The following is a 23405-nucleotide window of genomic DNA, read 5'->3' as shown; positions in this document are numbered from 1 at the left end:
AGACTACTAGAACTGTTGGGTCCTTGTAAATTCTGGAGTGTGGTCTATCTGTAAAGTGTCTTGAGATAACTCTTGTTATGAATTGATACTATAAATAAAATTGAATTGAATTGAATTGATTTGTCTCATATGCTGCTGTCAGAAAATATAGTAATCCGTAGCTTCAATTCAAAATACCTGCACAGACACTTAAAAATTCAGATTTAGGTTGAACCTGAGGATGTAAAATCCAAGGAGGCCAGTGATAGGATGAAGGTTTGAGTTCCACCAGTGCTACCAATAATAAATGCAGGCATACATGCTGCTGTACCCATCCCCTACAAAGCTAGGTAGGTAGTGATTTAGTATGAACAGTTCTCCACCCTGAGTGACTGAGTTAGAGCAACAAAGAGGCTCTCTTCAGACTGCTTTCTGCAGTTTGAACGACAGGTTGAACTTTTTCACAGCTGGAGGGTCACAATGAAAAGACACTGAGACTCAGAAACCAATGCAGGGGGCTGAATTATGTCCTGCATATAACATATTCAAAAAGTAACTGATAGCATCAAGACTGACTGAAGCTGTTGAGAAGTCTCTTTTCTTTTCTTTTTTTTAAGATTATTTTTGGGGCATTTTTGACATGAAAGGGGAGAGAGGGGGGGAATGACATGCAGTAAAGGGCCACAGGTCAGAGTCAAAGCGGCAGTCGCTGCGTCGAGCACTAAACTTCTATATATGGGCGCCCGCTCTACCAGGTGGGCTGTCCAGGCGCACTTAAAGTGTTTCAAGTGAATGACAAACCTCTCAAAAGATGTTAAAGGTACCCTGCCACACAACAGTTTTTACATTCATTTTTTGAAAAATGTTAGGTCCATATGTTTGTGTTATGTGAATATGAAAATTAACTGATACCTCCTCTGTCAGCTCTAGCCACTGAAAAGAAATCAGCAGAGAAATTAGGCCAATTACAAAAGCTGGTCAATCTGATGTCATGTTGCCTGAGCTCATTACTATTCATGAGCTCGCCCAGTTGCACTGGGTAAAGGATGCTGATAGCCAGGCATTGATTGGTTAGCTGCCAATCAGAGTCAAGCAGCTTAGCTTGTTGAATATTATTGAAAACTGGCACAAATCGAGCAGAGTCTTCCTGCAGGCTCTCTATACCACGCTAGAATGACTTGAAACAAGGTAACCAAGGCTTTTTTTCCACAAAAAAATGGCCATGGTAGAGCTTCAGACATTACCACAAAGTAATGAAATAGGTGTGGCAGGGCACCTTTCACCAAAGTTTTTAATCCAATGTAATATTTTGCAACAAAAACAAAACACACCAAAGATCAAATACAATGTTTCTTTATTATATGTATTCCTCAACAAGAGGCTTTGAAAACCACTTGGTGACAACAAACTATGCTGGTGAATGAGTAATCTCACGTCCTGGAAAACATTGCTGTTGAATCAGCGAGAGCACATCCAGACAACTGAGTTGCTCTCATTTCACCTCTGACAAAATGTATTATTACCTTTTGACCTTGACTACTACGCAGGAGTGGTGAATTTGGTAAATAGGCATCATGAATAAATGATGAGCAGAAATCTATCCATACTAGTTTACAGAGTGAAGTGACTGCTGGCCTCTGGTGTTTAAGATGAAACCCTCAGATCAAAAATGCACTTTCAAAACAAAAAGCAGGATGACTATTAGATATATTTATACCTTGGTTTCCTTTTTCTTTTTAACCCTTTATGACTATACATTAACATATACAGACATGAACCAACTACGTCGGTCAGCCCATGAATTAAAAAATATTGTGCAAATACTTCGAACAAACTAATCCTGGTACGTTGGTTAACACAACCCGTCACTCACTCAACTCGTACATTAAACGGCAGCACACCAATCATTTAGAGTTCAGTACTCATAGCAACTTTTACACTTGACACATTCTGCTTTACCTCCCAACATGGACACAATAAGGCCAAAAACCCAACTCTTAAGACAACATGAATTATAACTACTGAGGGGAACAGAACAGCGATGCCAGAGTTTGAACTGCGGCACCACCAATAACGTATACAAAGTCTGCACTATAGATATTACACTGGTTTTATAGAACGGGTCAAATCTAAAATTATAGCATGCAAAAAAAATAATATACCAAACGTAAGATAAAAAAACATCAACAAATGCTTCAGTCAAAAAAAATAAAGTATTAATAGCTTTGGCTCAGTCAACAACCATTACACATTTTAAAGAAACACTGCTGTACATTACATTGACACGTGTGTACTTTATAATGTAATGGAAGGGTAAAGACCGCTATACTGGCTTGTTATGTAGTGTGTGTATTTGTATGCTTTTAAGAAAAGCGGGACCTTTTTAAGGCCCTGTCACACCAAAAAGCAGCACAGGTACTGTAAATATTTGGTCCTCAAGGCTTGGTGACTACTTGCAGGGGTAGCTGGTAAACTACTGAGCTGCAGTAAGCAATTTATCCTGAAGCTTGTTTTTATTGTATCTATATACGGCCTTTAAATCCCTCTGGCATGGTGTTTTTAGGATAGTACACCACTTCATTTGATAAACTTTTGATGAGGGAAATAAGCATTTGAGTTAAAATTCATATTTGTACTATTGACTCTTAGTCTCATAACTGTAGGGTTTCCAATATTTATACATCTATGGGTTGTCCAGTTCTCTATTAATCCAATTGTTTGTCTTGTTTTTGCCAGTTATAATTTCTTGCTTGTTAATTTATTTAAGGGACAATGCACATTAACACGAGCACCTGAGTCCAATGTGTAAATATATCAGATATAGCCATACAGGCTAATTTTCATCTGCAGTTCCTGGCTGATGTCTTATTTTTTCTGATCAACAGTTCAAAACTCAAAGATACTCAGTTTATTTTCATGTATAAGACAGAAAAGCCTCACATTCTCACAATTGAGAAGCTGAAACCTACAAATATGTGGTCTAAAAAATGTGTAAAACAATTATTTGATTATCAAAATAAATGCTGGTTAATTTTCTGTTGATCAGCTACGACTTATAGCTGCTGCTCAATGGAACCGTCTGCAAACCCTACCTCTTTTGTGGAACTTTTATACATCAGAGGAGGTTAATTATAAGTGGATTGGATGGAGCACGTTAAGTTGCGATGGCTCACCAAAGTATAGTGTACGGAAAAAAAATAGCGTGGATTTACCTTGCTCCTGTGAACAAATCGGCTAATCGCAGTGATTCCATTGAACTGAATTGATATTTTGTTGTTTTAAACACTGGTGTGACTGGGCCTTTAAAGCTGTTAAGAACCTCAGCTTAGTGTTGTGGGAGTATTTAGTGTTCAACAGGCTTTTTGTTCCCTTTAGAGGTGGTACAGACCGATAATAGAAGAAGGTGTTGGGGCTGCTGTGCAGGTGTTAATACTTGGTGTGTTTGTCAGTTTCAATGCCTCAACCTTGTGTGTCCAATCCTGGTGCCCCACTGAGCCAGCCATTCAGAAAGCAAAGATCTCCTCTGCTCTTCCCCTCGCACCAAGTGCAAATAAACATCCATACTGAAAATGTCCATTGACTGAGACACATTGTAGAAAACGAAAAACGCAACAAGTAAAACATGAAGTGAAATGTAAACTGCCGTACTAGACGTCCTTTCAGTTTGATTTGTTTTCCTCTTTTGCTCTCTCAGCTGGGGGCGCCTCCTGAGATGGGAAGTGGGGTGAGTCTTCTGTGGTTTGTGGCTCCAGTTTAGTCAAATGATCCTCCGTCTGCGGTGCTGCAGTTTGTGTACAGTTGATAGGTGATAGCACTATGGGAGGCTGCAGGGGACAAAAACAGTGTCTATATAAGATGGCTGAATTGTGTGGAGAAGAAAACTAAGTGTAATGATAGACAGAATAGCCATAGATAGGACAAACAAAACCAAAGAATATACAGTCATTCCTCTGTTCACATGTAGATATGAGGCTAAATGGGCTGTTTATCACCCTCATATTACACCTCAATTCATGGTGCATTGATGTTGTCAGAGGTATACCTGTAGGCAGAGATACAAAGTCCCAGATATAGATAAAGAAAAAGGGGAAGCGTATCAAAGAAATTCCCACATGGGTGAGTCCACTAAACCACACAGATAAGACATGCTAACTATATAAGAAATAAAACGAGTTAATCTAAATCACTATGAGCACCACCAACAGTAGATTCAGTAGTTAATCACTTGTCTATCACAGATGTGTTTACGCAGATAAATGAAAATAACATCTCAAAACCACAAAAAAGAACCTTAAGTAACATCAAGATGTTTTAATGGTAAAGTGTAAAGTAGCAAGCTCAGATGGAGTACCTGCAGTGACATTCACAGGCAGCTGAGCCCTCAGCAGCACACTAGAGCACACCCACAGTAAAATAAAGGGCAAGGAGGGAAGGGTGGAGTAAAACAGAAAAAGGCAGTTGGAACGGATGGCATTATTTAAAGGCTTTACTCAACTTAAAAATCTACTTTACTCGCATGTTATTTTACACTAGGGTTTTTTGTTTTCTTTTGTTGATTGATTGTTTTTTTTTGTTCTTCGGCAGTAGACGGTCATATCAAACTGGTATTCACCACAAATCCACTTCCAGTCCAGAACTGGGGCAACTCCTTGCGCCACAGTGCTACAGAGAGACTGGTGAGCAGAGTACAAGGCACCAGGTAGAGCAATGCTGGCTGACCCATCTGCATGAAGGCCAGGGCCACGAAGGTGATCAGCAGGCCGATGCCATAAGCTACAGAGAGAGAGAGAGAGAGAAAAAACACACACAGGGTCAACTTTTTTAATGTCCAGCCAACACTTAAGATAATGCAGGGTTTGACTCTAAAGACCCATTCAGACTGGATTTATGTCTCTAGGGGTGGTGGGGTGATTAACATTAGCTTCCTTGGTCAGTGAATTTAATCCTGTTTAGAGTGTGCATATTTGGGTAATTAGTCATAATAATAACATGAATGGGATAATTTCAGTTACGATTACTTATTTTTTTCCCTTTTTATAATTTAAATCTTGACCAAAGCCCCATCCTGATACTTTAAAGTGGATCTCTTGAGTTTTTTTCAGTAGGAAGAGCTGGTTGTCCTAATTTCTTTTTCTTCCGATTTATCAGCTCACTGTAAAATTGGACTTTTAGGATAAAATGGAGGACATCAAAAAATGTTTTAGCTAATCTGATGAACGGAAACATTTTACCACCAACTTATAGGGCTATTTGGGAAACAATATACCATCAAACAAAAAGTAAAATCTTTAGGAGAGCTAATTAAATGGGCCGTTGTAATGTCATTTACAAGTAGGAGCTGGTTTTCTCTATTGGCTAGTCCGGCAGAATACAATCCTGTAATTTCACTACCCTGATACAACAAGCTCTCCATCTACGTACCGATCGTACAGGCCACAAAGTAGATCCTGGAGGATTGGGTTAAAATGTCAAACCTGTGACAGTACGCCACCAGCAGACCTGACAGAAAAACAACAAAAAGTATCAATTAATAAGAGAGTCAGATGCTTTACATCATGCTTGGGTGTCAGACAAAATCTTATCATTTAATTGACAAAAGTGTTTCCCTGCACTTTATAATACCAGGTCCTAACACTGTATATTCCCTCAAACCCCAGATAAGATAAATTAAATGTGTTACAAAGAAGTGGCAAAAAATTGTTTATTTTTTGTCATCAATTTGTGAGAACTAAACCTTGTAACTATACAGCATTACAAATATGACAGCCATAAATAGAGAAGTAGTGCTGTGATTAAATAGCTGGGTGACTGTGGTCATTGTTGGTTAAATATTGTTCTGGTTGTGAACCCAAAAAAACCCACATGATGAGCTTTAGTCAGGTTAAGCTCCTTGTGGTAGGATGATCAGTGGTGGAAGAAGTATTCATATCCTTTACTTAAAGCTTTAGTGCAAAACATTTTGTTTATATGAATAAACGTCCGTAACATTCAAGCCATTGCCAAATAAGTTGGTACAAAGCTAATTAAGCCTATCAGCTCCACACAACTCTCTCTGTATTTCTCAGTATGGCTGTGTTCAGGAGATTGTGTCGTCTGGTGACTTTCCCGCGCAGAAACTCGAGTGAAGATAATTACCTCTTCTTAAGTCCTCCTTAGCTACAAGCAACTGCATGGAGGAGGGGTGGGGGTGCGTGGGTGATCACGTAAGGCTTGTGTCATGTGGAGGCGCAGACAGTGTTGTTGTCATTACTTAGAATTCCTCATGGGGGCGACAGACACTACAACTATAGCTTTGAGGTAAACTATTAATACCACATTGTGTACAATACTCTGTTACAAGTAAAAGTCCAGCGTTGAAAATGTTACCTAAGTAAAAGTATGTAAGTAGCATCAGGGAAATGTACTTAAAGAATTAAAAGAACAAGCGGTTAATGCAGAATTTAAGAAACTTAACGAGGAAAACAGTTTCTGTCAATCAACCAAGTGTTTAATCGGCTAATCATTTCAGCCGGACTTGTAGGCCCATATGTTGTTTAATTTACAATAAAACATTGTATTTTATAAACTACATGTGTTGAGTGCAAAAATCTTAATTTGTGAAGTAACTAGTTACTAAAAATGTCAGTCTAATGTAGTGGAGTAAAAAAGTACATTTCTCTCTGAAATATAACAGAGTAGAAGTAAAAAGTGGCATGAAACGAAAAGCCTCAAGTTAAGTACAAGTACCTCAAATTTAGTACATTCCACTACTGAGGATGACAGTACATTACCTGGTACTAAGATGTCACCAAAGCCCAGGAGAGAGAAGGGCCGGTCACAAAGAGCCAGAGGAGAGGGGTTTAACCGTGGCACTTTGAGCACCATTGGGAGCTGGAGGAAACACAAACATTAGTGTTACCATCTACTACTTTACCCGTGAGCTAAGAGGGGCATTTGGAGTTGAAAGAGCAAACCCCACTCATCCAAAAGGAGTTGTGGAATTTGAAAATGAGCTCACCTTTTCATGCATGGCGTAGTCAGAGGGACCAGCCGCTACCTCCACCATTATACTTTCCCCACTCTGTGGAGAAAAGGCCACGGAAAGTCTAAGTATGGCACACAGTAAAAGAAGCCACAGACATTTGGATAGCCCTGAGTGAAAACAGTCTTAACATACCTTTGTAAAGAAGGGTGTAATAAATACGAAGAAAACATCATAGACAAAAAGGACCGACAGTAAGAAGGTGCAAGCCTGCAGAGCCGAGACAGAAACATACATCCAGTGAGTTTACAACTAACATAATCCAAACATTTATTATTCAAAACACAATTTAAAAAAAACAAACACTTTCCACATTGTTATAGTTTATATTAAAGAGTGCTGCTGACCTACCTTAAATGTGGGGAGTCTGACTGTTTTGAGCATGTAGAGACAGAAGGCGATCCCCAGGGCGTCCTGTAACACCCACGCCCACCTGGAACATGCATTACAAGACTGTTAGCCAACACCATCATCATCATCATCATTTCATGTACCTACAACAAGTTATCACATACACACAGACAAAAAATGCTACCTTTATGTCACCCGACACAGCAAGAAATAGACACCCACAACGAAGTACATGTGCTCTTAAACCAAAATACTTGGGAAAATACTTGATGGAAACTACAGTTGCAAATATTGTTTTTACATAAAAATGAAATATAGTGCATGTGCAGCCCAAATGATAACACTGTTGTATCTATATGGTTTGTGTTTTTTAATATAATGCTGCCAAGATAGTACATACTTTTGTAAATGATAAAGGACTATCACACACTTTAAAATGATTCTCATGCTGTTGGCAGATTATTGGTAGGTGTTGATGTCAACACATGGATCAGATCAATATTTTGTTCCTTTGTATTATAAGCCAACATAAAGTCAAGTCACACAGGTGCCACAGTAACGTGTAAACTACCTGTCCTAAAAAAAGATCCTTTGTTGAATGCATTAGCTGTTTTTCTCTGTACATGTTGCTGAATTTGACACTTTTTTTTCTCTGCTCTTACTGGTCTTCATTGCGAAACACCATCCAGGTGATGCTGACACCAATGCAGAAGGCCGACAGCAGCAACATGCGGATCTGCGGCCGTTTGTGCAGGTATGGCAAGTTGTTCTCTGGGACCCTGTGGTCATAAGATGGGTCCACAAATTAATAAATATAACCACAATTGAGACATATATCAACAGTGCACAGGCTGTTTCAGGCTAAACATTCACTTGCAATATTTAGATAGTTAAAATATATACCTTGAGGCCCAATTACTACCTTGAACAACATACTTTGAAGATATATATAATAAGCAATGTGAATAAGTACATTTATAGACAAAGCTTACAAAATGTGTGCGTTTGTATGGAGACTTTATGGGCAGCTAGCATTATGAAACCATATGGACATGACTGGCCTCACCTGCACTTGCAGAAAGGGAGTCTCCTGACAAACGGCCAGAGACAGCTGTGGAGGCCGACAGAGGAGGCCACACAGAAGATGGCTATGACCCAGATGGCTAAACAGTGAGGAAACACAGGAGGCCGGCAGGAGAACAGGGCATATTATTGTATGATATCCACTCATATTCTATTCAGGAAATATGCAATCACCAAAAGCTTGTGTCATGTGGACGCGCTAACAATGTAATGAATCCCTATTGGGGGCAACAGAAACTACACATTATAGCATTACACCAGAAATCGTCTGATTATACACCCTGCTTCTTAGCTGCTGAAAACCCTATTTATATACATGGGCAGTGATGACACGCTGATTTTTTAAAGAACCCTACAACTAAGTAAACTATGACTTGAAGGTGGCCTTTTAGTTACAAAATAAAGCGCAATTATGCATCTGCTTTCCTTCTTACTCTAAATTTATTTTAGTATCAGGGGATGACACATATGAAGAAATTTAACAGTGTTTCCAAAGCAACCAATTTATCTAGTTTAAAATTAGAAGAAAAGTCAAATGACAGCCTACTAAGTGGTGCGCTTATATAATTGGGTGTCAGCTGCTAAATAGATGTCTCAATCAAAGTCAACAAGGAAGGCTGCGAGATGCAGTTGAAAGCTCAGAAAAAGCTAGGAAGTGGTCATTGAGTTGAGATTATTTGTCAAACAAGGAAAACAGTGTCGACAACATTCTTTCATTTTCTTCTTTTTCAACAAAATGTGAATGAGTATCATTGATCACCAGTAGGCCTGCACAATTTGAGGAAAAATATGAATCACGATTTATTTTAGCTTAGAGGTGATATCACAATTCTCTGCCATGATATTTTACTCACAACGTTTAATGTTTATTGCACACATGAACTATGACAAAACAAAACAAGTACCAAACAGATTTTTTTTTCAATTAAATGAGAATCTAAGTCATTCAACAATTAATTGTTAATTGTGCCGGCCTAATCAGCATATTGAGAGTTCTAATATGTGTGCTCGGATCATTGAAGTGTGAGTGTGTTTGTCGGCACCGTACCCAGGCTATCATAGAAGAAGTAGAGTAGCACCAGCATGCTGCAGCACATGACCACGAACACACAGGTCATGATGGGGGTGACGTCTACGGTCTCCTCGTCCTGCTTCTCTGCCCCGTCGTCCCGCTTGTGCTTCATGTAGCGTCTGCGAGAGGAGGAACGGAATTCAGGGATGCACGCTGACCTGAGGAGGCCTGTTTGGGACGCTCATAACTCGAGAGATTAATGATGAGTATTTATGCACACTCATCGGTTTGTGCCAGCTTATTATGCAACATAGGCTAGAGCAATTGGTCTTTTACTTGTTTTATAATAAACAGTATTCACTGATGGCTTGCCAAAGCAGCCAGGATGATCATCCCACCAGCCACAGCCAATATTTACTATCATTTGGGTGGCTGGCTGGCTGGCTGGCTGGCTGGCTGGCTGGCTGGCTGGCTGGCTGGCTGGCTGGGACTCCCTTCTTTCCAGAGTTTAAAACACATACTCATATTACAAAATGTTTTTTGCCCGCACTCCAGTGCATCAGAGACTCCCCTATGACTGTGACCTCAGTCACCTTGGCAAGTCCGTCAGGAAGGACTGACTCAGATTGGCTCAAGCCGATGATTCATTCCTACGACCTCAAATAAACACTTTAGCGCTTTAGTGGAGTTGCAGCAATACAATGCAGACTGCTTGGTATGAGACAAATACACATACATCACTAAGAGAAAAAACAGTCTTTCACTTCTTTGCCACAAAAACGGACTAATTTTGTCTTAAAGCGTAACTCTCGCCAAAATGCAACCTAGGGTCTTTTTGTGAATGTACCCCAGGCAAACCTTTGTTTAAAAGCATAATTAGGACGGAAACGCCACTTTTAAGATTTCCCGTATTCTTGTTTTTGGTCAAATGGCCTTTTAAATAAGAGAGCTAGGGGCACTTCTATGAGTTGTTCAAAACCTTTCTTTCTAGTAAACTCGTGTTAAAACGTGTTCCAATCATCAGTGTGAGATTTTCCTCCAGTACATCACGGTCTGTGTTATTTATCTATATATTGTAACACTCAAACCCATAAAGTATTCAAAATCAGGGCGTGAGTTTCCTCTTTGTGTCACTTACTTTTTGCTGTCTCTGCTGCCAGCCCAGTACCCTCCAATGGCAACAGTTCCTACTGCCATCAAAAAGATGATCACCATGTTGTAGTCCAACACTGGTTCATTGGGTGCATACATGGCGACCAGTCTTCCTTTACCAAAGGTCTGCAGCAACGACATTATATTAAGGTTGACAAATTTGTTAAATCGGGACATACTTCTGCCTTGTAGATTCTCATCAAACATGCATTATTTTACATTTGGCAAAAATGTATCCACATTTATTTAGACATCTGTCGCTGCTATAAGGCTGTAAAATCGGTAGAACCCTACAGGTAGCTGGAGGGTTGTTTGTCTACTGTTTTGATGGTCTCTCACCTTGCCTATGTCCAGCATATCAGAGTAGCTGAGCAGTGCTACAGGAATGTCAATCTCCTCATACTGAGTCCTGTTTCCTGCTGGTGGAGTCTGTAATTTAAAAAGGAAAGAAACCTTGGATTTCTGTTTTCTGAAAATCCACTTCTTTATGCAGAATGAATACAAGCAACAGCCTTAAAAGTAGTTATAAGCAGGTTTACCAGTCTGTCCTTGCTGACAATGAGAAGGCCCTTGGCGCCGTTAATCTGGGCCAGTCTGACCTTTTCATAGAATGTGCAGTTGCCTCTCATCACCATGGGGATGCGATTTGGGAAGCCTCCCTCCGGGACGTCGGAGGGCGAGCACAGGACCGATGTTGTCAGGTCATAGATCTGAAGACGGGACTTCAAGACAAAAGGTTTGCAATGTTGACTAGAGCTGGAGGACATTTTGTTATGGTTCAAAACTCTTTATTATAAAGAAAAAATAGCACAGCATGTATTTCATGTTTACATATTAATAGGCTGGGTATAAGTGCTCTTTAAAAATGCTTCTTAAATCATTAAAAATGAGCTGGATCATATCTGTTGCTAAGAGACTGGAGTCAACAGAGATGCAATCTGATCCTAATAATAGATAGAATAGAAATAGAAATAGAAAAAAAAAAACTTGTTTCAGGTTTTTTTCTAATGATACAAAAATGAAATCCTTCATGCATTTATTTCCTCCACAGTGGATTAGTGCAACTCATTCTATTCTGATATCAGTCAGAAAGATCTCCAGACGTTTGCAGTTGGGTCATAAAGCAGCTGCCAGAGTCCAACAGGCACTGTAGAGTGGAGGAGATCAGATTTCAGCATCCTGTACGAGGCTTCCTGAAATATTTTATTGATCACCTACATAATATAAGTACATACATACTGGAGTTCATCCACACTGTTCTATGTGACTGTGAAGCACTTTGTAAATCCTTTCTTGTGTGTGTGTGTGTGTGTCATTCTCATTGCTTACACCTCTTGTTCCTCACTCGTGTGACTTACTGCCTTATTGAGGTCCTGAGGTAGACGTGCCCATTGGGAGTTGAAGAATATGCAGTAATCCTTTCCTTTGCTCTTGCCCTTGTCACTGAAATGAGCCATGCCGTACTCTCCCACCACCTGTCGACATGACAACAAGGTCTGTATCACTCCACGTGTCCATGAAATGTTTGTAACTTTGATATTTGGATCATAGACTTGAACATATTTTTTTAATGTTTTTAAAACCCTTCTTAAAACCCATCTTTCTCTTTGGCTTTGAACACTAGTAAGATGTCGACTTCTTTTCGTGTTCATTATTTGCTACTTGTTGTGTGTTTTAATTGTAGGTTATTAATTATAAATATGTTTTTTGTTTTCTGTACCAGCACTTTGGATGCAACATTGGTTGTATGATCAAGTGCTTAAAAGTAAGTTGATATGGATCATGCTGAATTATTTCCAGCCACAGATGGTCTGTTGTTGCTGCTTCACCAGAAATCCCGTAACAAGGTAAAAGTCAAAAGTATTGCTGAATGTATAATATGTATTTATAAACACTCCTGTCAACAGTAAAGATGTGGAGTGTTGCGCTGCAAACACAGAGTAAGAGAGAAGCCTTTTGTAAGCTAAGACTAAAGACTATGGTCAAAGTAATGATACTTTCAAGGGATTTTGTTGTTATCTCTATTTTTATTTTTATTACCCATAATTATACACAAGAGGCGACAGGTCATGTAAGGCATGTAGGGACCCCACCTGATGGCAGCAGAAAAAGTGTGGTTTTACTGGTAGTGAGTAACTTTTAAAAATTAACATAATTAAACAACAATGTGCATGCACAAAGCCTTTGGCAATGAAAGCGATGGCACAAAGGGTGACAGGGGTGGAGCTAGATGTTAAAAACATTCGTGATTCAGCCAAAATTTAGGGGGGCCTGGGGGCATTACCAGTAACAGCAATTTAAGGAGAAGGTATATGTGACCAGTCAAATTATCACTAAATGTTCAGTGAGCTGTTTTACTAAATAAAACAGCTCATTATGAAATTGTAAACATTTTCTGGTTTTGCATCTGCGCAAAATAGTTGTTTCCCATTATGTATTGAACATTTTTCCCCACCTAAAACTCTACTTTGTATGAGTATATACACTGTAGAATGAGGTGCTGTTGAATTGTGTGACTGAGTCTGCCTTAACTGATAAAAATGGGGTTGACAAAAATACTATGAACACTCAGCATCACAAACTACAGCATCTAAAGTTCCAATAAAGTTGAATCGACACAAACCGTTAAAGACAAACGGAACATTTAACAGAGAATATTTAGGCAAGGACATAATAATCAGCCGAGAAATAACCTGAGGTCACAAGTTTCAGACCCGTTCACACATCTCTTACTAACGTTATGTGAGTTATTATAGCTAGTTAACATTTCCCGATGCAATGTCTGCTATCCGCTACTAAAAATGCAGTCTATCATAAAACATTGTAGTGGTTTCGATGATGCGGTAAATCAGCAATAATCTTCGTTTTTGTTACATCAAAATGTGAGTGATGTGCGGGTGTCTAGGGCCCACAGTGATCTCCGCAAGCTAACAGGCATAGCATCCAAGCTAATAATCCCGGAACACGGCTGGAAAAAAACAATGATTTTGTTAGCCACATGCCACAATGCGTAATGAGCGCACAGATAAATAGCTTTGGGAGAGATAGACTCGGTCTCTCTCACCTTCTGGATGAGAAAAGCGGTCCAAATCAGTGTTTCAGGGACCCTCATGATGCCTAGCTAGCTTGTTGTTGTTTCCCTATCAACCAACCAACCAAGAGTTCGTCTCTCTGGCCCCTCACCATAGCCCCCAGCAGCTGTTCTAACGAGTCACGCCCATTTTGCTGTGCAGGGTTTTCAATTGGCTGCCAACGTCACGACAGCGGGCGAACATGTCCCTGATTGGATTAAATTAAAGCCAGTCAAAAAAATAAAAAAGATCTTGATTAAAATCGGTGAAAACGTTACAAAAAGCAAGACGTTTAGTAAACATGTTTAATCGGGTCTCTATCGTTTAGGTAGGCGTGGTGGAGCTTTTAAAGATGGAGAATAGTTCATGAGTGTACAACATAAATTACAGATATATTATTAGATATTTATTTCCAACTGCATTTTTAAAGACCCACCATACATAATCACATGTGATTCAATAAGTTTGAAATAGTAATATAGATTATACAAAACATTACATTTTATTATACAGTTTCCTTTATTATTTTACCGACATTTTCTATTGCATAGCCTACATTACAGAAAGAGAAGTCCTCATTAAATTAAGACCCTCAGTCACCACATGACGTGGACTCTTGAAGTCAGACTTGAGCCAACAAGGCTGGGAAGGCTGCAGCCATGGTTTCCATCCCTAACCCTGGATTTTCACTGTAATTATAGATTACAGGCCAACCTCCAGTGTCACTGCTAATCAGGACCTTTTAACAACAGCAAGTTGTAGCAGTCTGGTGCCACTGTATGCCATTAACCAACCTACATTTCCAAACCAAATATTTTACTTTTCACTCCGTAACATTTATAGCTACAACCCTTATTGTCTATTTTGCAGATTCAAATTAATAATTAAATTAATTTGAAAAAAAATGAATAATATGAAGTACAATTGACAAATGTATTATGATGTATTATAATGGATAAAGATGAGACATTATTGATTCCTTGGTGAAATTCTCAATACGCAGCATGTATATTAAAAAAAAAATCCCCCCTTACCAGCTTTTACATATAAATGCATCGATAATTTTAATTCAATACCATACAGGGGCGATTCTAGGATCCGACCTTTAGGGGGGCTCAGCCACCAACGAGAATGTGAGACGGATACAGGGCCTTGCAAAAGTGTTAACTCTACCGCTAAATCAATAATTTCATTATCTGATCATCTCTGGTAGCTTTGGCGATAATGACACAGGATGTCAAACCTGTCTCAAGCCCTTTGAACCTGTAATTGTTTGTCTTTCACTAACAGACAAGTTTGCTAACTCTAACTTGAAGCAATTGGTTTTAAAAATGTTATTTTTAGGGGGGCTGAGATGAAATTTAGGGGTGCCTGACTTGTTGTTGAACTGGCAAAAGATATGGTAAAACATTTTGTGTTAGTAAATTATAATAATTTTTCACCCAGGATTATCCAGTTATTCATCCAAATTTAGGTTGGAAATGTTGCATGTTCTCGTGAAAAGCTTTTTTTAGTGCATCCTATTCCTAACCACAAACAACAAATACACAAAATAAGTCAACATTATTAAATATATTGTCACTATATTATTATTTTAATTATTTCTAACTATGGTAACCATTGTCATTTGCTTTCTTGTGTTCTAAATTACTTCAGACCCTCTTTATTCTTTGCTGTTGCAAGATCATGCTCAGTCTTGTTAATCATTGACGTAAAACGGCTTGATTCATCAGCATGTAATCCCTGCCGTCTGCCATCTCTTTAGTTTACCCGCATCAAGTACCGTATTATCACAGGAACTTAAGCGATTGCTGCCTAAAGAATAAAAGGGTACATTTTGGACGTGTACATCTACCTCACTTTGCAGTTCTGATTCTAAAGTTCTACAGAAGGTCTGAATGACATTAGATTAACAACCAAAACGTAGGCTTTTCTTAATATTCAATATCAACATTTCATGTGTTAATTTTAGTTAAACAAACTATATTTTCTGTAAACTTATCTTCCCACATGAAGGTCTATGTTGTTTAAAATACTTATTTGAAGTGCCATAATCATTCTGGTGAAGAAATAAGTCCTTTTTCATGTTTTCTCTCTCTAAAAACACTTATCTAAGGTGGCCGGGTTGGCGCACATTCAAATAGAGATTGTTCCTCGACGCAGCAGGGTTCGAGTCCGACCTGTGACGATTACCTGCATGTCTTCCTCCTCTCTCCCCTTTCTCTCCCAACTGTCTCGTGCATTAAGGCAGACACGCCCAAAAAATAAAAACACTCCTCTAAGAAGTTTCATTTCAGAAAAAATATCAGTTAAGCATTAGAATATTTGGGTTACTGAAAGTAAGGACTTTACTAAGGTTATTAAACAAAACCCAAATTCCCAGAAACAACAATTTTGCTAGCTGGCGTTTTACAACGTCAAACATACTTTCCGTATGCCCTTTACAGTGTGCGAGCATGCAAGGTAGGCAGGCTATGCTTTCAATGTACTTTGGGAATTATTTGAAGTTGACAAAAATGCATAATTTATTCACCACTGCAGGAGTAATACGTACAGGGGCTTCACAAAAGGATGTATGGGCCTACACCAAAATGTGTGAATGTGCCATATGTAGCCTAGGCTACGATAAGTAGAATGAAACTTGAGTTGCTTACTGTTCAGGAAACCATGTCGTTGGAAAGGCTTTTATTTTGAACCAAACAACCGGAAATCTTGTATTTCACTGTAGCTAGCTTCACATTGTTCAGTCAGGGAATATTCGCACAACTACTTTGAAAAGGAATGCAGCACTCGTAGCCAACCATACTGTAAGTATAGCTACTTTTATTGCAATGCTTTCTCATTTCACTTTGCTGCCAGTATTTTAGTGCTATTAATCATGTTTTCCTTACTGAAGTAGCTAACAAAGCCGGTGTTTATACAGTACGTTAACGTTAGCTAGCCAGCTATAACGTTGACGTTGGTTAACCAGCTAACGTTAAGCTAACGTTAGCCGTGTCCCGTCGCTAGGATTCTCTTTATTTCTTCATTTGAATTTGTTTGTGTTTCTTTAGCGTATAACTACGTTAATAGGTTGCACCTGTGGCTAGAGTTTTCTTTTGTGTTTGGAGCTATAAGCTTTACATTTTTGCTGTTTTCACCACGGAAAAAAATCTCTGCTGCCTGCTTTTGACATACAAGTCACTATTCAGCATCTTTAATAGCGCTCACCAGTGTGTCATTAGCTAGCTACAGTCGGAAATATTTTTTTGAACGGTATATATATACCTACACATATATATACACACACATGTATATAACAGACATATCAACAATACTTAAATGAGATATAAAACGCCAAATAACCGGTAGTGTTTCTTAATTCCAATCCCTTTAAATGAGTCAGAGATGGCTGGTCCAGGCAGGAGATGATGTCAGTAGGACTGGTATGCAGAGGTCTGACATCAGCCAGAAAGTCTCTGAAAACTAAAATTGTGTTGACTCGGGCCAAATAAGGAGCAGATAAGCCCAGGTACTCAGTAATGTAGGTGGGAATAGTTAATCTGTTTTATAACTAAGACTTGTATCACAGTTTAGATCTACTATTACGGGAGTGGTTTGGTCACCGTGCTGTCTCTCATCATGTCCACACCAACCACCGCCAGTATTTATTGAGTTTATATCCCACAACAGTGAATCTCAAGGCATCATCATTCCAGTCAGCACACCATGGCTGGCTTCAGACAAGAGGATGTTGAGATGTATTATGAGATGGGAGAGGAACTGGGCAGGTATGTTCTGCACATTTTATTGTCTTTTTGTTTTCCTGAAAAAACGTATTGTATCTGAAAACATCCGTCGGATACCACTACTGTGGTAAAGACACTGTTCACACTTGGACTCTCAATGTATCGTGGGTGTCCCAGTACCTGGAGGGCAGTGTGATGCACCCAATAAACCTTTTCGTTATTCATTATTTAGGATCTACAGTATTCATTTATGTCATGTTTGAAGGCCATCAGACTTGTAGGGTTTTGTGAATACAAATTCCTACCTGCTCCGGGTGGCTTAATTACATGTATTACCCCACAATCAAGTTTTTTCATCAGTCTTGTGCACCGTCCTGCCTTCTTACTGGTTTGGTTTTAGACAGAGACAGACTCTCATTTCTAGAAAATTCTCAATACAAGTTGATTTTTGTTGGAAACAGGTTGATATGTTCTTACTTGTTCTTGTTAACCGGCCTTTGTTTTCGCCTCCTTGCAGTGGACAGTTTGCCATCGTTCGTAAGTGTAAAGAGAAGAGCACAAGCATAGAGTATGCAGCCAAATTCATCAAGAAGCGGAGGTTGTCCTCTAGCCGGCGGGGGGTGAGCCGCGAGGAGATCGAGCGTGAGGTCAACATCCTGCGGGAGATCCAACACAGCAACATCATTACCCTGCACGACATCTTTGAAAACAAAACTGACGTGATCCTGATCCTAGAGCTGGTGTCTGGAGGAGAGCTATTTGACTTCCTGGCTGAGAAGGAATCTCTGACGGAAGAAGAGGCCACCCAGTTTCTCAAGCAGATCCTGGACGGCGTTCAGTATCTACACTCCAAACGCATTGCTCACTTTGACCTCAAGGTTAGTGATCTGTGTGGTTAAGAGTCAGCTTGTTTGTGGGGCTCTGGGCCTGCAGTCGTATTTGACACATTTGTCAAGATTCCTGTTAAAGCGTAAGAAGAAGTTTATGTTGTACTTTAGGCACTTGTGTGTGCGGGGGAGTTTTCCCTTGTGAAATAAGGGACAGGGCTATAGACACACAAAGTTGTCAAGCTGCTTGGTACTTGCTTTCTGCTTGGTGATATTGATATGTGATACAGGTATCTTCACATCAATAATATGAAGATATTTTGTGTCCTTTAAGATACACAAACATTTTTAATAATTAGTCAAATAATTCCACAAAATGGTGCTAATTAATTCATGTTCTAAGACAAGAAAACCCAACACTTAAGTTATATATCAAATACAGTCAAAGTTGATTTATATACGTTAGTACCTTTCATACAACATAACAGTTCACAGTTCTCATAAGTTTTAATATATTAATCTATCACAAACCCTTTAGGCCTGTAACATTTCACATATATTTTATTTTCTACAGTTGTACAGTTTGTTGCCAACAAAAGTTATTTTTGATTGTGGCATATGCCAATTCTCAGTATTATGCTGCTGTAATTCATTAAAATAGCTTTATGTTTACATGTGTACTGTATCATAACTTTGTTCTCTCACTAATGTTTAGCTAAATGGTTTTATCTTTCAGCCGGAGAATATCATGCTGCTGGACAAAAACGCCCCCAACCCCAGGATCAAGCTGATTGATTTTGGGATTGCTCATCAGATTAAAGCGGGAAATGAGTTCAAGAACATTTTTGGAACACCAGAGTTTGTTGGTAAGATCCTGTTTTGCCTTCATGAATACCCTTTTAACAAATAAAGTAAAAATGTTCTACTTTAAAAATCTGTTTTTGTGCAAGTTTGTGCCCACGTAAGTTAAACCTTGTACGGTAAGTGGATGCTGCGTTTCAGATCTCCACATCTGGACGGAATTAAAATGTTCATTCCTCTGTGCTTTACAGCTCCAGAAATAGTCAACTATGAGCCACTTGGACTGGAGGCAGACATGTGGTAAGATGCCAACATGTTTTTTCTCCCTCTGAAGCTGAGTACTGACCCGCTGACCCATGTGACAGTTTTCATTCATGTTTGGTTGTTCTCTTCTCTGCAGGAGCATTGGAGTAATAACATACATCCTGTAAGTAATGTTTCACATTACAAATTGCTGTAGACATTTATAGAAACATAAATCACTTCACTCCTCATCCATGTTGTTTTATAATGCAAATCCTTGTAGGCTGAGTGGGGCTTCACCATTCCTGGGCGAGACCAAGCAGGAGACCCTGACAAACATCTCGGCTGTCAACTACGACTTTGATGAGGAGTATTTTAGCAACACCAGTGAGCTCGCCAAGGACTTCATACGACGCCTGCTGGTCAAGGATCCCAAGTACGAACTTTTTCAGAAAAATGTGGTGCCAAAAGTAAAGAAGATAAATCTCTGTCTCGTAGACATATGAAAGTATTTGCTGTGGCATTTTCTCACTGGTGGATTATTTTCTTTTGCAGAAAGAGAATGACGATTGATGATAGTCTTCAGCACCCCTGGATTAAGGTGAGATTAATATCTCTTGGTGGAGTTTAACATTCAATGCAAGATTTGAGTTATTATCAGGCTACGTGAGGAAGCCCCTGAGTACATTTTAAATGATTGTTGCCATATAGTAATATAAAGTGTCTAAGGTTGGCCAACCAGGGTTTACTGGATGTTCGCAGAGCTTGACTAAAAATGGAGACCAGCATTTGCTGTTTTGACCTAAATAATGGAATATTGGGAATTTGATCTTTTGCTTTTTTGTTTCTCTTGTATTTAAGACTATGTTGCTAAATGCTTTTTAAGTTTTGTTTTGAAAATTGCAATATAAGGCACTTGTAGTTACTTACTAAAGCTCATACATATTTGAGTGTTCTTGGTTATTATTTTCAGAAAGAGGTACATATTAATTTATTGCAGATAAGTAACAAGAAATTGCACTATAGGTATGCCAAAGATCTGTCATTTCTCTCCATGATATAGTTTGTCTACCAGAGATCATTGTTTGCAGTTTGCAAAATGATCTGGTAAGTACAAACTGTACCTTAGTTGAAATTCTTTAATAAAGAACATTTATTAAGTATTCATCATAAATTGTTTTTTATCTACAAAAACAAATATCTGCTGATATACGGTTAGCATTTTTTAAGTTATTAAATATCAGTATTTGTATCGGCCTCAAAAATCCAATATCAGTCGGGCTTTGTTATCAAGTTGCCCGTCTGATTTCAGACCTTTACATTTTTCCCTCTGCAGGTGATTAAGAGGCGAAATGTCCGCCAGGAGGAGAGAGACCACAAGACTGAGCGCCGACGCCTGAAGACCACTCGTCTGAAGGAGTACACCATCAAGTCCCACTCCAGCATGCCACCCAATAACACTTACGTCAATTTTGAGCGCTTCTCCCAGGTCCTGGAGGAGATCGCTGCAGCAGAGGAAGGCCTGAGAGACCTGGAGCGCAATCAGCGCTCATGCCGGGAGGACGTGGCGGCGCTGCTGTCCATATACGAGGAGAAGGAAGGCTGGTACAAGGAGGAGAACCAGAGCATCTCCAGCGACCTGAGCCATATCCGCCAAGAGCTGCAGCGCACTCAAACGCAGCGCAAGAAGAGCCAGGAGGAGGCCAAGCTCACCATGCAGTCCGCCAACGCCCTCAAGCGCAAGTACGCTCGCCTGGAAAACCGCTACGAGGTCCTGGCTGAGCAGGTGGCCTCGGAGGTCCGCTGGGTGGAGGAGCTGGTCAAGTCCATGACTGCAGAGAAGGATGGCCTCGGCAGCATGCCCTGAGCCAAACTGACGTCGAATCATGACATGTCCCACACAGTGCAGTTTGAGTGGGTCTGCTGTGATCATAAGCTGTGCTGCTGCTGCCCATCGAGGAAAATGTTCCACCCTCTTAATGTCACGCTTGAGAGAACCAGCAAGAAGCAGGTAAAATGTTTATCCCATTAAATGGTCATTCCTGTGTTATGAGTTAATTTATAATTTTAGAGATTTTACGTACTGTTTTTTTGTCTAAATGATTTGCAATTTGAAACTACATTGGCTTGGATTTTTTTGTGCAATTGTTCTAAGCCTGGTTATGTTTAAGAACTTACTGACTGTCCTGGTGCTGTAAAAGCCATAGAGACCTCAGGTTATTGGGCAGTTACGTGAACAACATACAGCTCATAGTGTCAGGGCTATTTATTTATCCGGTTACATTTCCAATTCAATTGCAGCTCACATTAAAAGTTCTCTTATATGTTGGAACAGAGTGTCAGTTATAAAGGATGCAATAAACTTAAACGCTTCGCTAAGAACAAGAAAAAGTTTTAGTGAAATGCTTAATTTTGCAGATGTGTGATTTTCCCTAATAATTTCTAAATAATTTCTTGAAGGTTTCCTGGAAAAAAACACATAATTTGTCTCTAGTTATGACACGTTTTGGACATCCAGTTAACTCAAGGTTGCGCTAGCTTAGCATTTCGCTTTATTTGAACTATAATAAGTACCAAATTGCATGGTTCTTTCCAGGAACCCCCCCAGGAAATAATTAGAATTTTTTTTTACAGACCTGTAAGAATAAAGTGTTTTGAAAGTAAAAACTCATCTTTGCAGTGCCTGTAAACTGAATGACCGTATTGCCTCTGCGAGCACTCATAAATCACAGAGTTATTGACATTTCTATCACATTGATATTGCGCAATGTCTTTAATGCAATAACTTTTGCACATAATCCTTATAATCCAAATAGTGTGCTTGGAAACTCTCTCTATTTACTGTAACTCTTAGTGTTTCTGGTTGCTTTCCGACCATCTCTGCAAACTCAAAACATTCCACATCCATGCAACACATTCCCCATGTATAGCTTTGCGAGTGTATCATATAGTCAGTAGTATTTTTTTTTTCTGTTTAGGAATGTACTCATTTGCACTTAAATGATTATAGCAGTCTTCCAAAATCTATATTACTCTGTCTATAAAGTGTTAGAAAGAGCTGAACTGTCTGGGCTTGTTTCAAATAAAGTTAGTTTCAAATACCGAGTCGTATTCATGTGTTGTTTTTGTGTGTATGGAAACTAACTTACCTCTGTACGCTTACGTTTGTTAATTATTCTTTTTTTGGTTCAGTTGTGGAAAGAAACTCAGTATGTATTCAAGTGCTGCACTTAAGTACACGTTTGAGTTCCTGGTACTTTACTTTAGTAACTTTATACTTCTACTCCACTGCCTTACAGAGGTAAATTTAAACGTTTTACTCTATTACACTTATTTGACAGATGGTTACTTAACATGTTAAGATTTTAAACAAAAAATGTAAACTTCTTAGATACGTTGTAGAATAAACCACCCAAATATATAACTAAAATATTTTTAAATTAGCTATGGCAGCTAGGACAGTAAAAATGCAGCTTAGACATTTATGTATCAAAAATACTCTCACATGGGCTTATGAGAAGGTTACTATTACTTTTGATTCTTTAAGTACTTTTGGCTACTAAGACTTGCATACTTTAACTTTAGTAACATTTTCAATGTGAGTAGTTTAATGTTGTGGCATTAGTATTGTATGTTCATATTATCTTATTTTTTTGAATTGACCGAAGTGTTAGTTTTTAAAAAAAGCACCATGACGTGAAATGTAATATGTAAATGTGACAGGTTTAACCACGCTCGTTATTATCCGTCAAACTACTTAATGTTGTGGAAAGGAAAGACAACAAGAATGTCTTTAAAGCAGATAAGTTCTCCACTCGAGCTGGCAACAAACCCTACATTTTTGATTGTTTCTCATTGTGTTGTTCTCCTTAAAGCTGCAGTGGTGAAGGGAAAAAAGTAGTTACTAGTAACTGTATGAAAGATGCCCTCTGGTGGTGGTTCATAAAAATACAGGATATTTTTTTAAACAGTTCATTTAGTTTGACAGTCTCACACTAACCAACCAAAGAGCATAAACGTCTCATTTGTGAACAATGAGTAAATATTTACATCTGCATATGAAAATTTGAACAAAGCATTGGGCTCAAAGCAGAGGGTAATAATCTGTATGGCTGGCCAGATAACCAAATAAAATAA

At 39.0% G+C, this 23405-nt stretch overlaps 2 protein-coding genes and 1 long non-coding RNA gene across 5 annotated transcripts in view; 2 read left to right on the top strand and 1 right to left on the bottom strand.

The window, feature by feature from the left end:
• LOC116698725 (uncharacterized) overlaps window positions 1-23405 on the top strand; it is a 350926-nt gene that overhangs the window by 220492 nt on the left and 107029 nt on the right. The window lies entirely within an intron of this gene.
• On the bottom strand, window positions 1317-13875 carry sppl2 (signal peptide peptidase-like 2). Of its 3 annotated transcripts, XM_032530813.1 has the most exons (16): window positions 13663-13875; window positions 11957-12073; window positions 11138-11320; window positions 10938-11027; window positions 10585-10724; window positions 9483-9625; window positions 8418-8514; window positions 8014-8130; window positions 7352-7433; window positions 7136-7210; window positions 6977-7039; window positions 6750-6849; window positions 5401-5478; window positions 4592-4752; window positions 4331-4371; window positions 1317-3803 (listed from the first exon to the last, which is right to left on the bottom strand). In XM_032530813.1, exons 1-16 carry the CDS (start codon window positions 13708-13710, stop codon window positions 3794-3796), a joined length of 1545 nt encoding a protein of 514 aa, XP_032386704.1. In that variant the 5' UTR covers window positions 13711-13875; the 3' UTR covers window positions 1317-3793. The 3 variants fall into 3 exon arrangements, 2 of the variants coding, with proteins under 2 accessions (XP_032386704.1, XP_032386703.1); XR_004334287.1 differs by lacking the exon at window positions 4331-4371 and having other exon boundaries at window positions 4474-4752; XM_032530812.1 differs by lacking the exon at window positions 4331-4371.
• On the top strand, window positions 16227-22157 carry dapk3 (death-associated protein kinase 3). The gene is made up of 9 exons (XM_032530822.1): window positions 16227-16476; window positions 17342-17439; window positions 17915-18275; window positions 18961-19090; window positions 19277-19325; window positions 19426-19452; window positions 19552-19704; window positions 19824-19869; window positions 20605-22157. Exons 2-9 carry the CDS (start codon window positions 17378-17380, stop codon window positions 21133-21135), a joined length of 1359 nt encoding a protein of 452 aa, XP_032386713.1. The 5' UTR covers window positions 16227-16476; window positions 17342-17377; the 3' UTR covers window positions 21136-22157.

The sequence above is a fragment of the Etheostoma spectabile genome, chromosome 12 (genome assembly GCF_008692095.1).
Source record: "Etheostoma spectabile isolate EspeVRDwgs_2016 chromosome 12, UIUC_Espe_1.0, whole genome shotgun sequence".
In the NCBI taxonomy this organism is placed as follows: Eukaryota; Metazoa; Chordata; class Actinopteri; order Perciformes; family Percidae; genus Etheostoma; species Etheostoma spectabile.
Note: the sequence above shows the minus strand (reverse complement) of the source record. Positions and strands in the feature narration are given on the sequence as shown.

Excerpts from the sequence above, each read along its gene's own strand:
- sppl2 (XM_032530812.1), bottom strand. The coding sequence starts at position 13,710 with ATGAGGGTCCCTGAAACACTGATTTGGACCGCTTTTCTCATCCAGAAG. Across the intron at positions 8,515-9,482 it reads CTTCTTCTATGATAGCCTGG|CCATCTGGGTCATAGCCATC; the intron begins GTACGGTGCCGA and ends CTCACTGTTTAG. Across the intron at positions 5,479-6,749 it reads TGGTGACATCTTAGTACCAG|GTCTGCTGGTGGCGTACTGT; the intron begins GTAATGTACTGT and ends TTTTTCTGTCAG.
- dapk3 (XM_032530822.1), top strand. The coding sequence starts at position 17,378 with ATGGCTGGCTTCAGACAAGAGGATGTTGAGATGTATTATGAGATGGGA. Across the intron at positions 19,091-19,276 it reads TGGAACACCAGAGTTTGTTG|CTCCAGAAATAGTCAACTAT; the intron begins GTAAGATCCTGT and ends TGTGCTTTACAG. Across the intron at positions 19,453-19,551 it reads GGAGTAATAACATACATCCT|GCTGAGTGGGGCTTCACCAT; the intron begins GTAAGTAATGTT and ends AAATCCTTGTAG.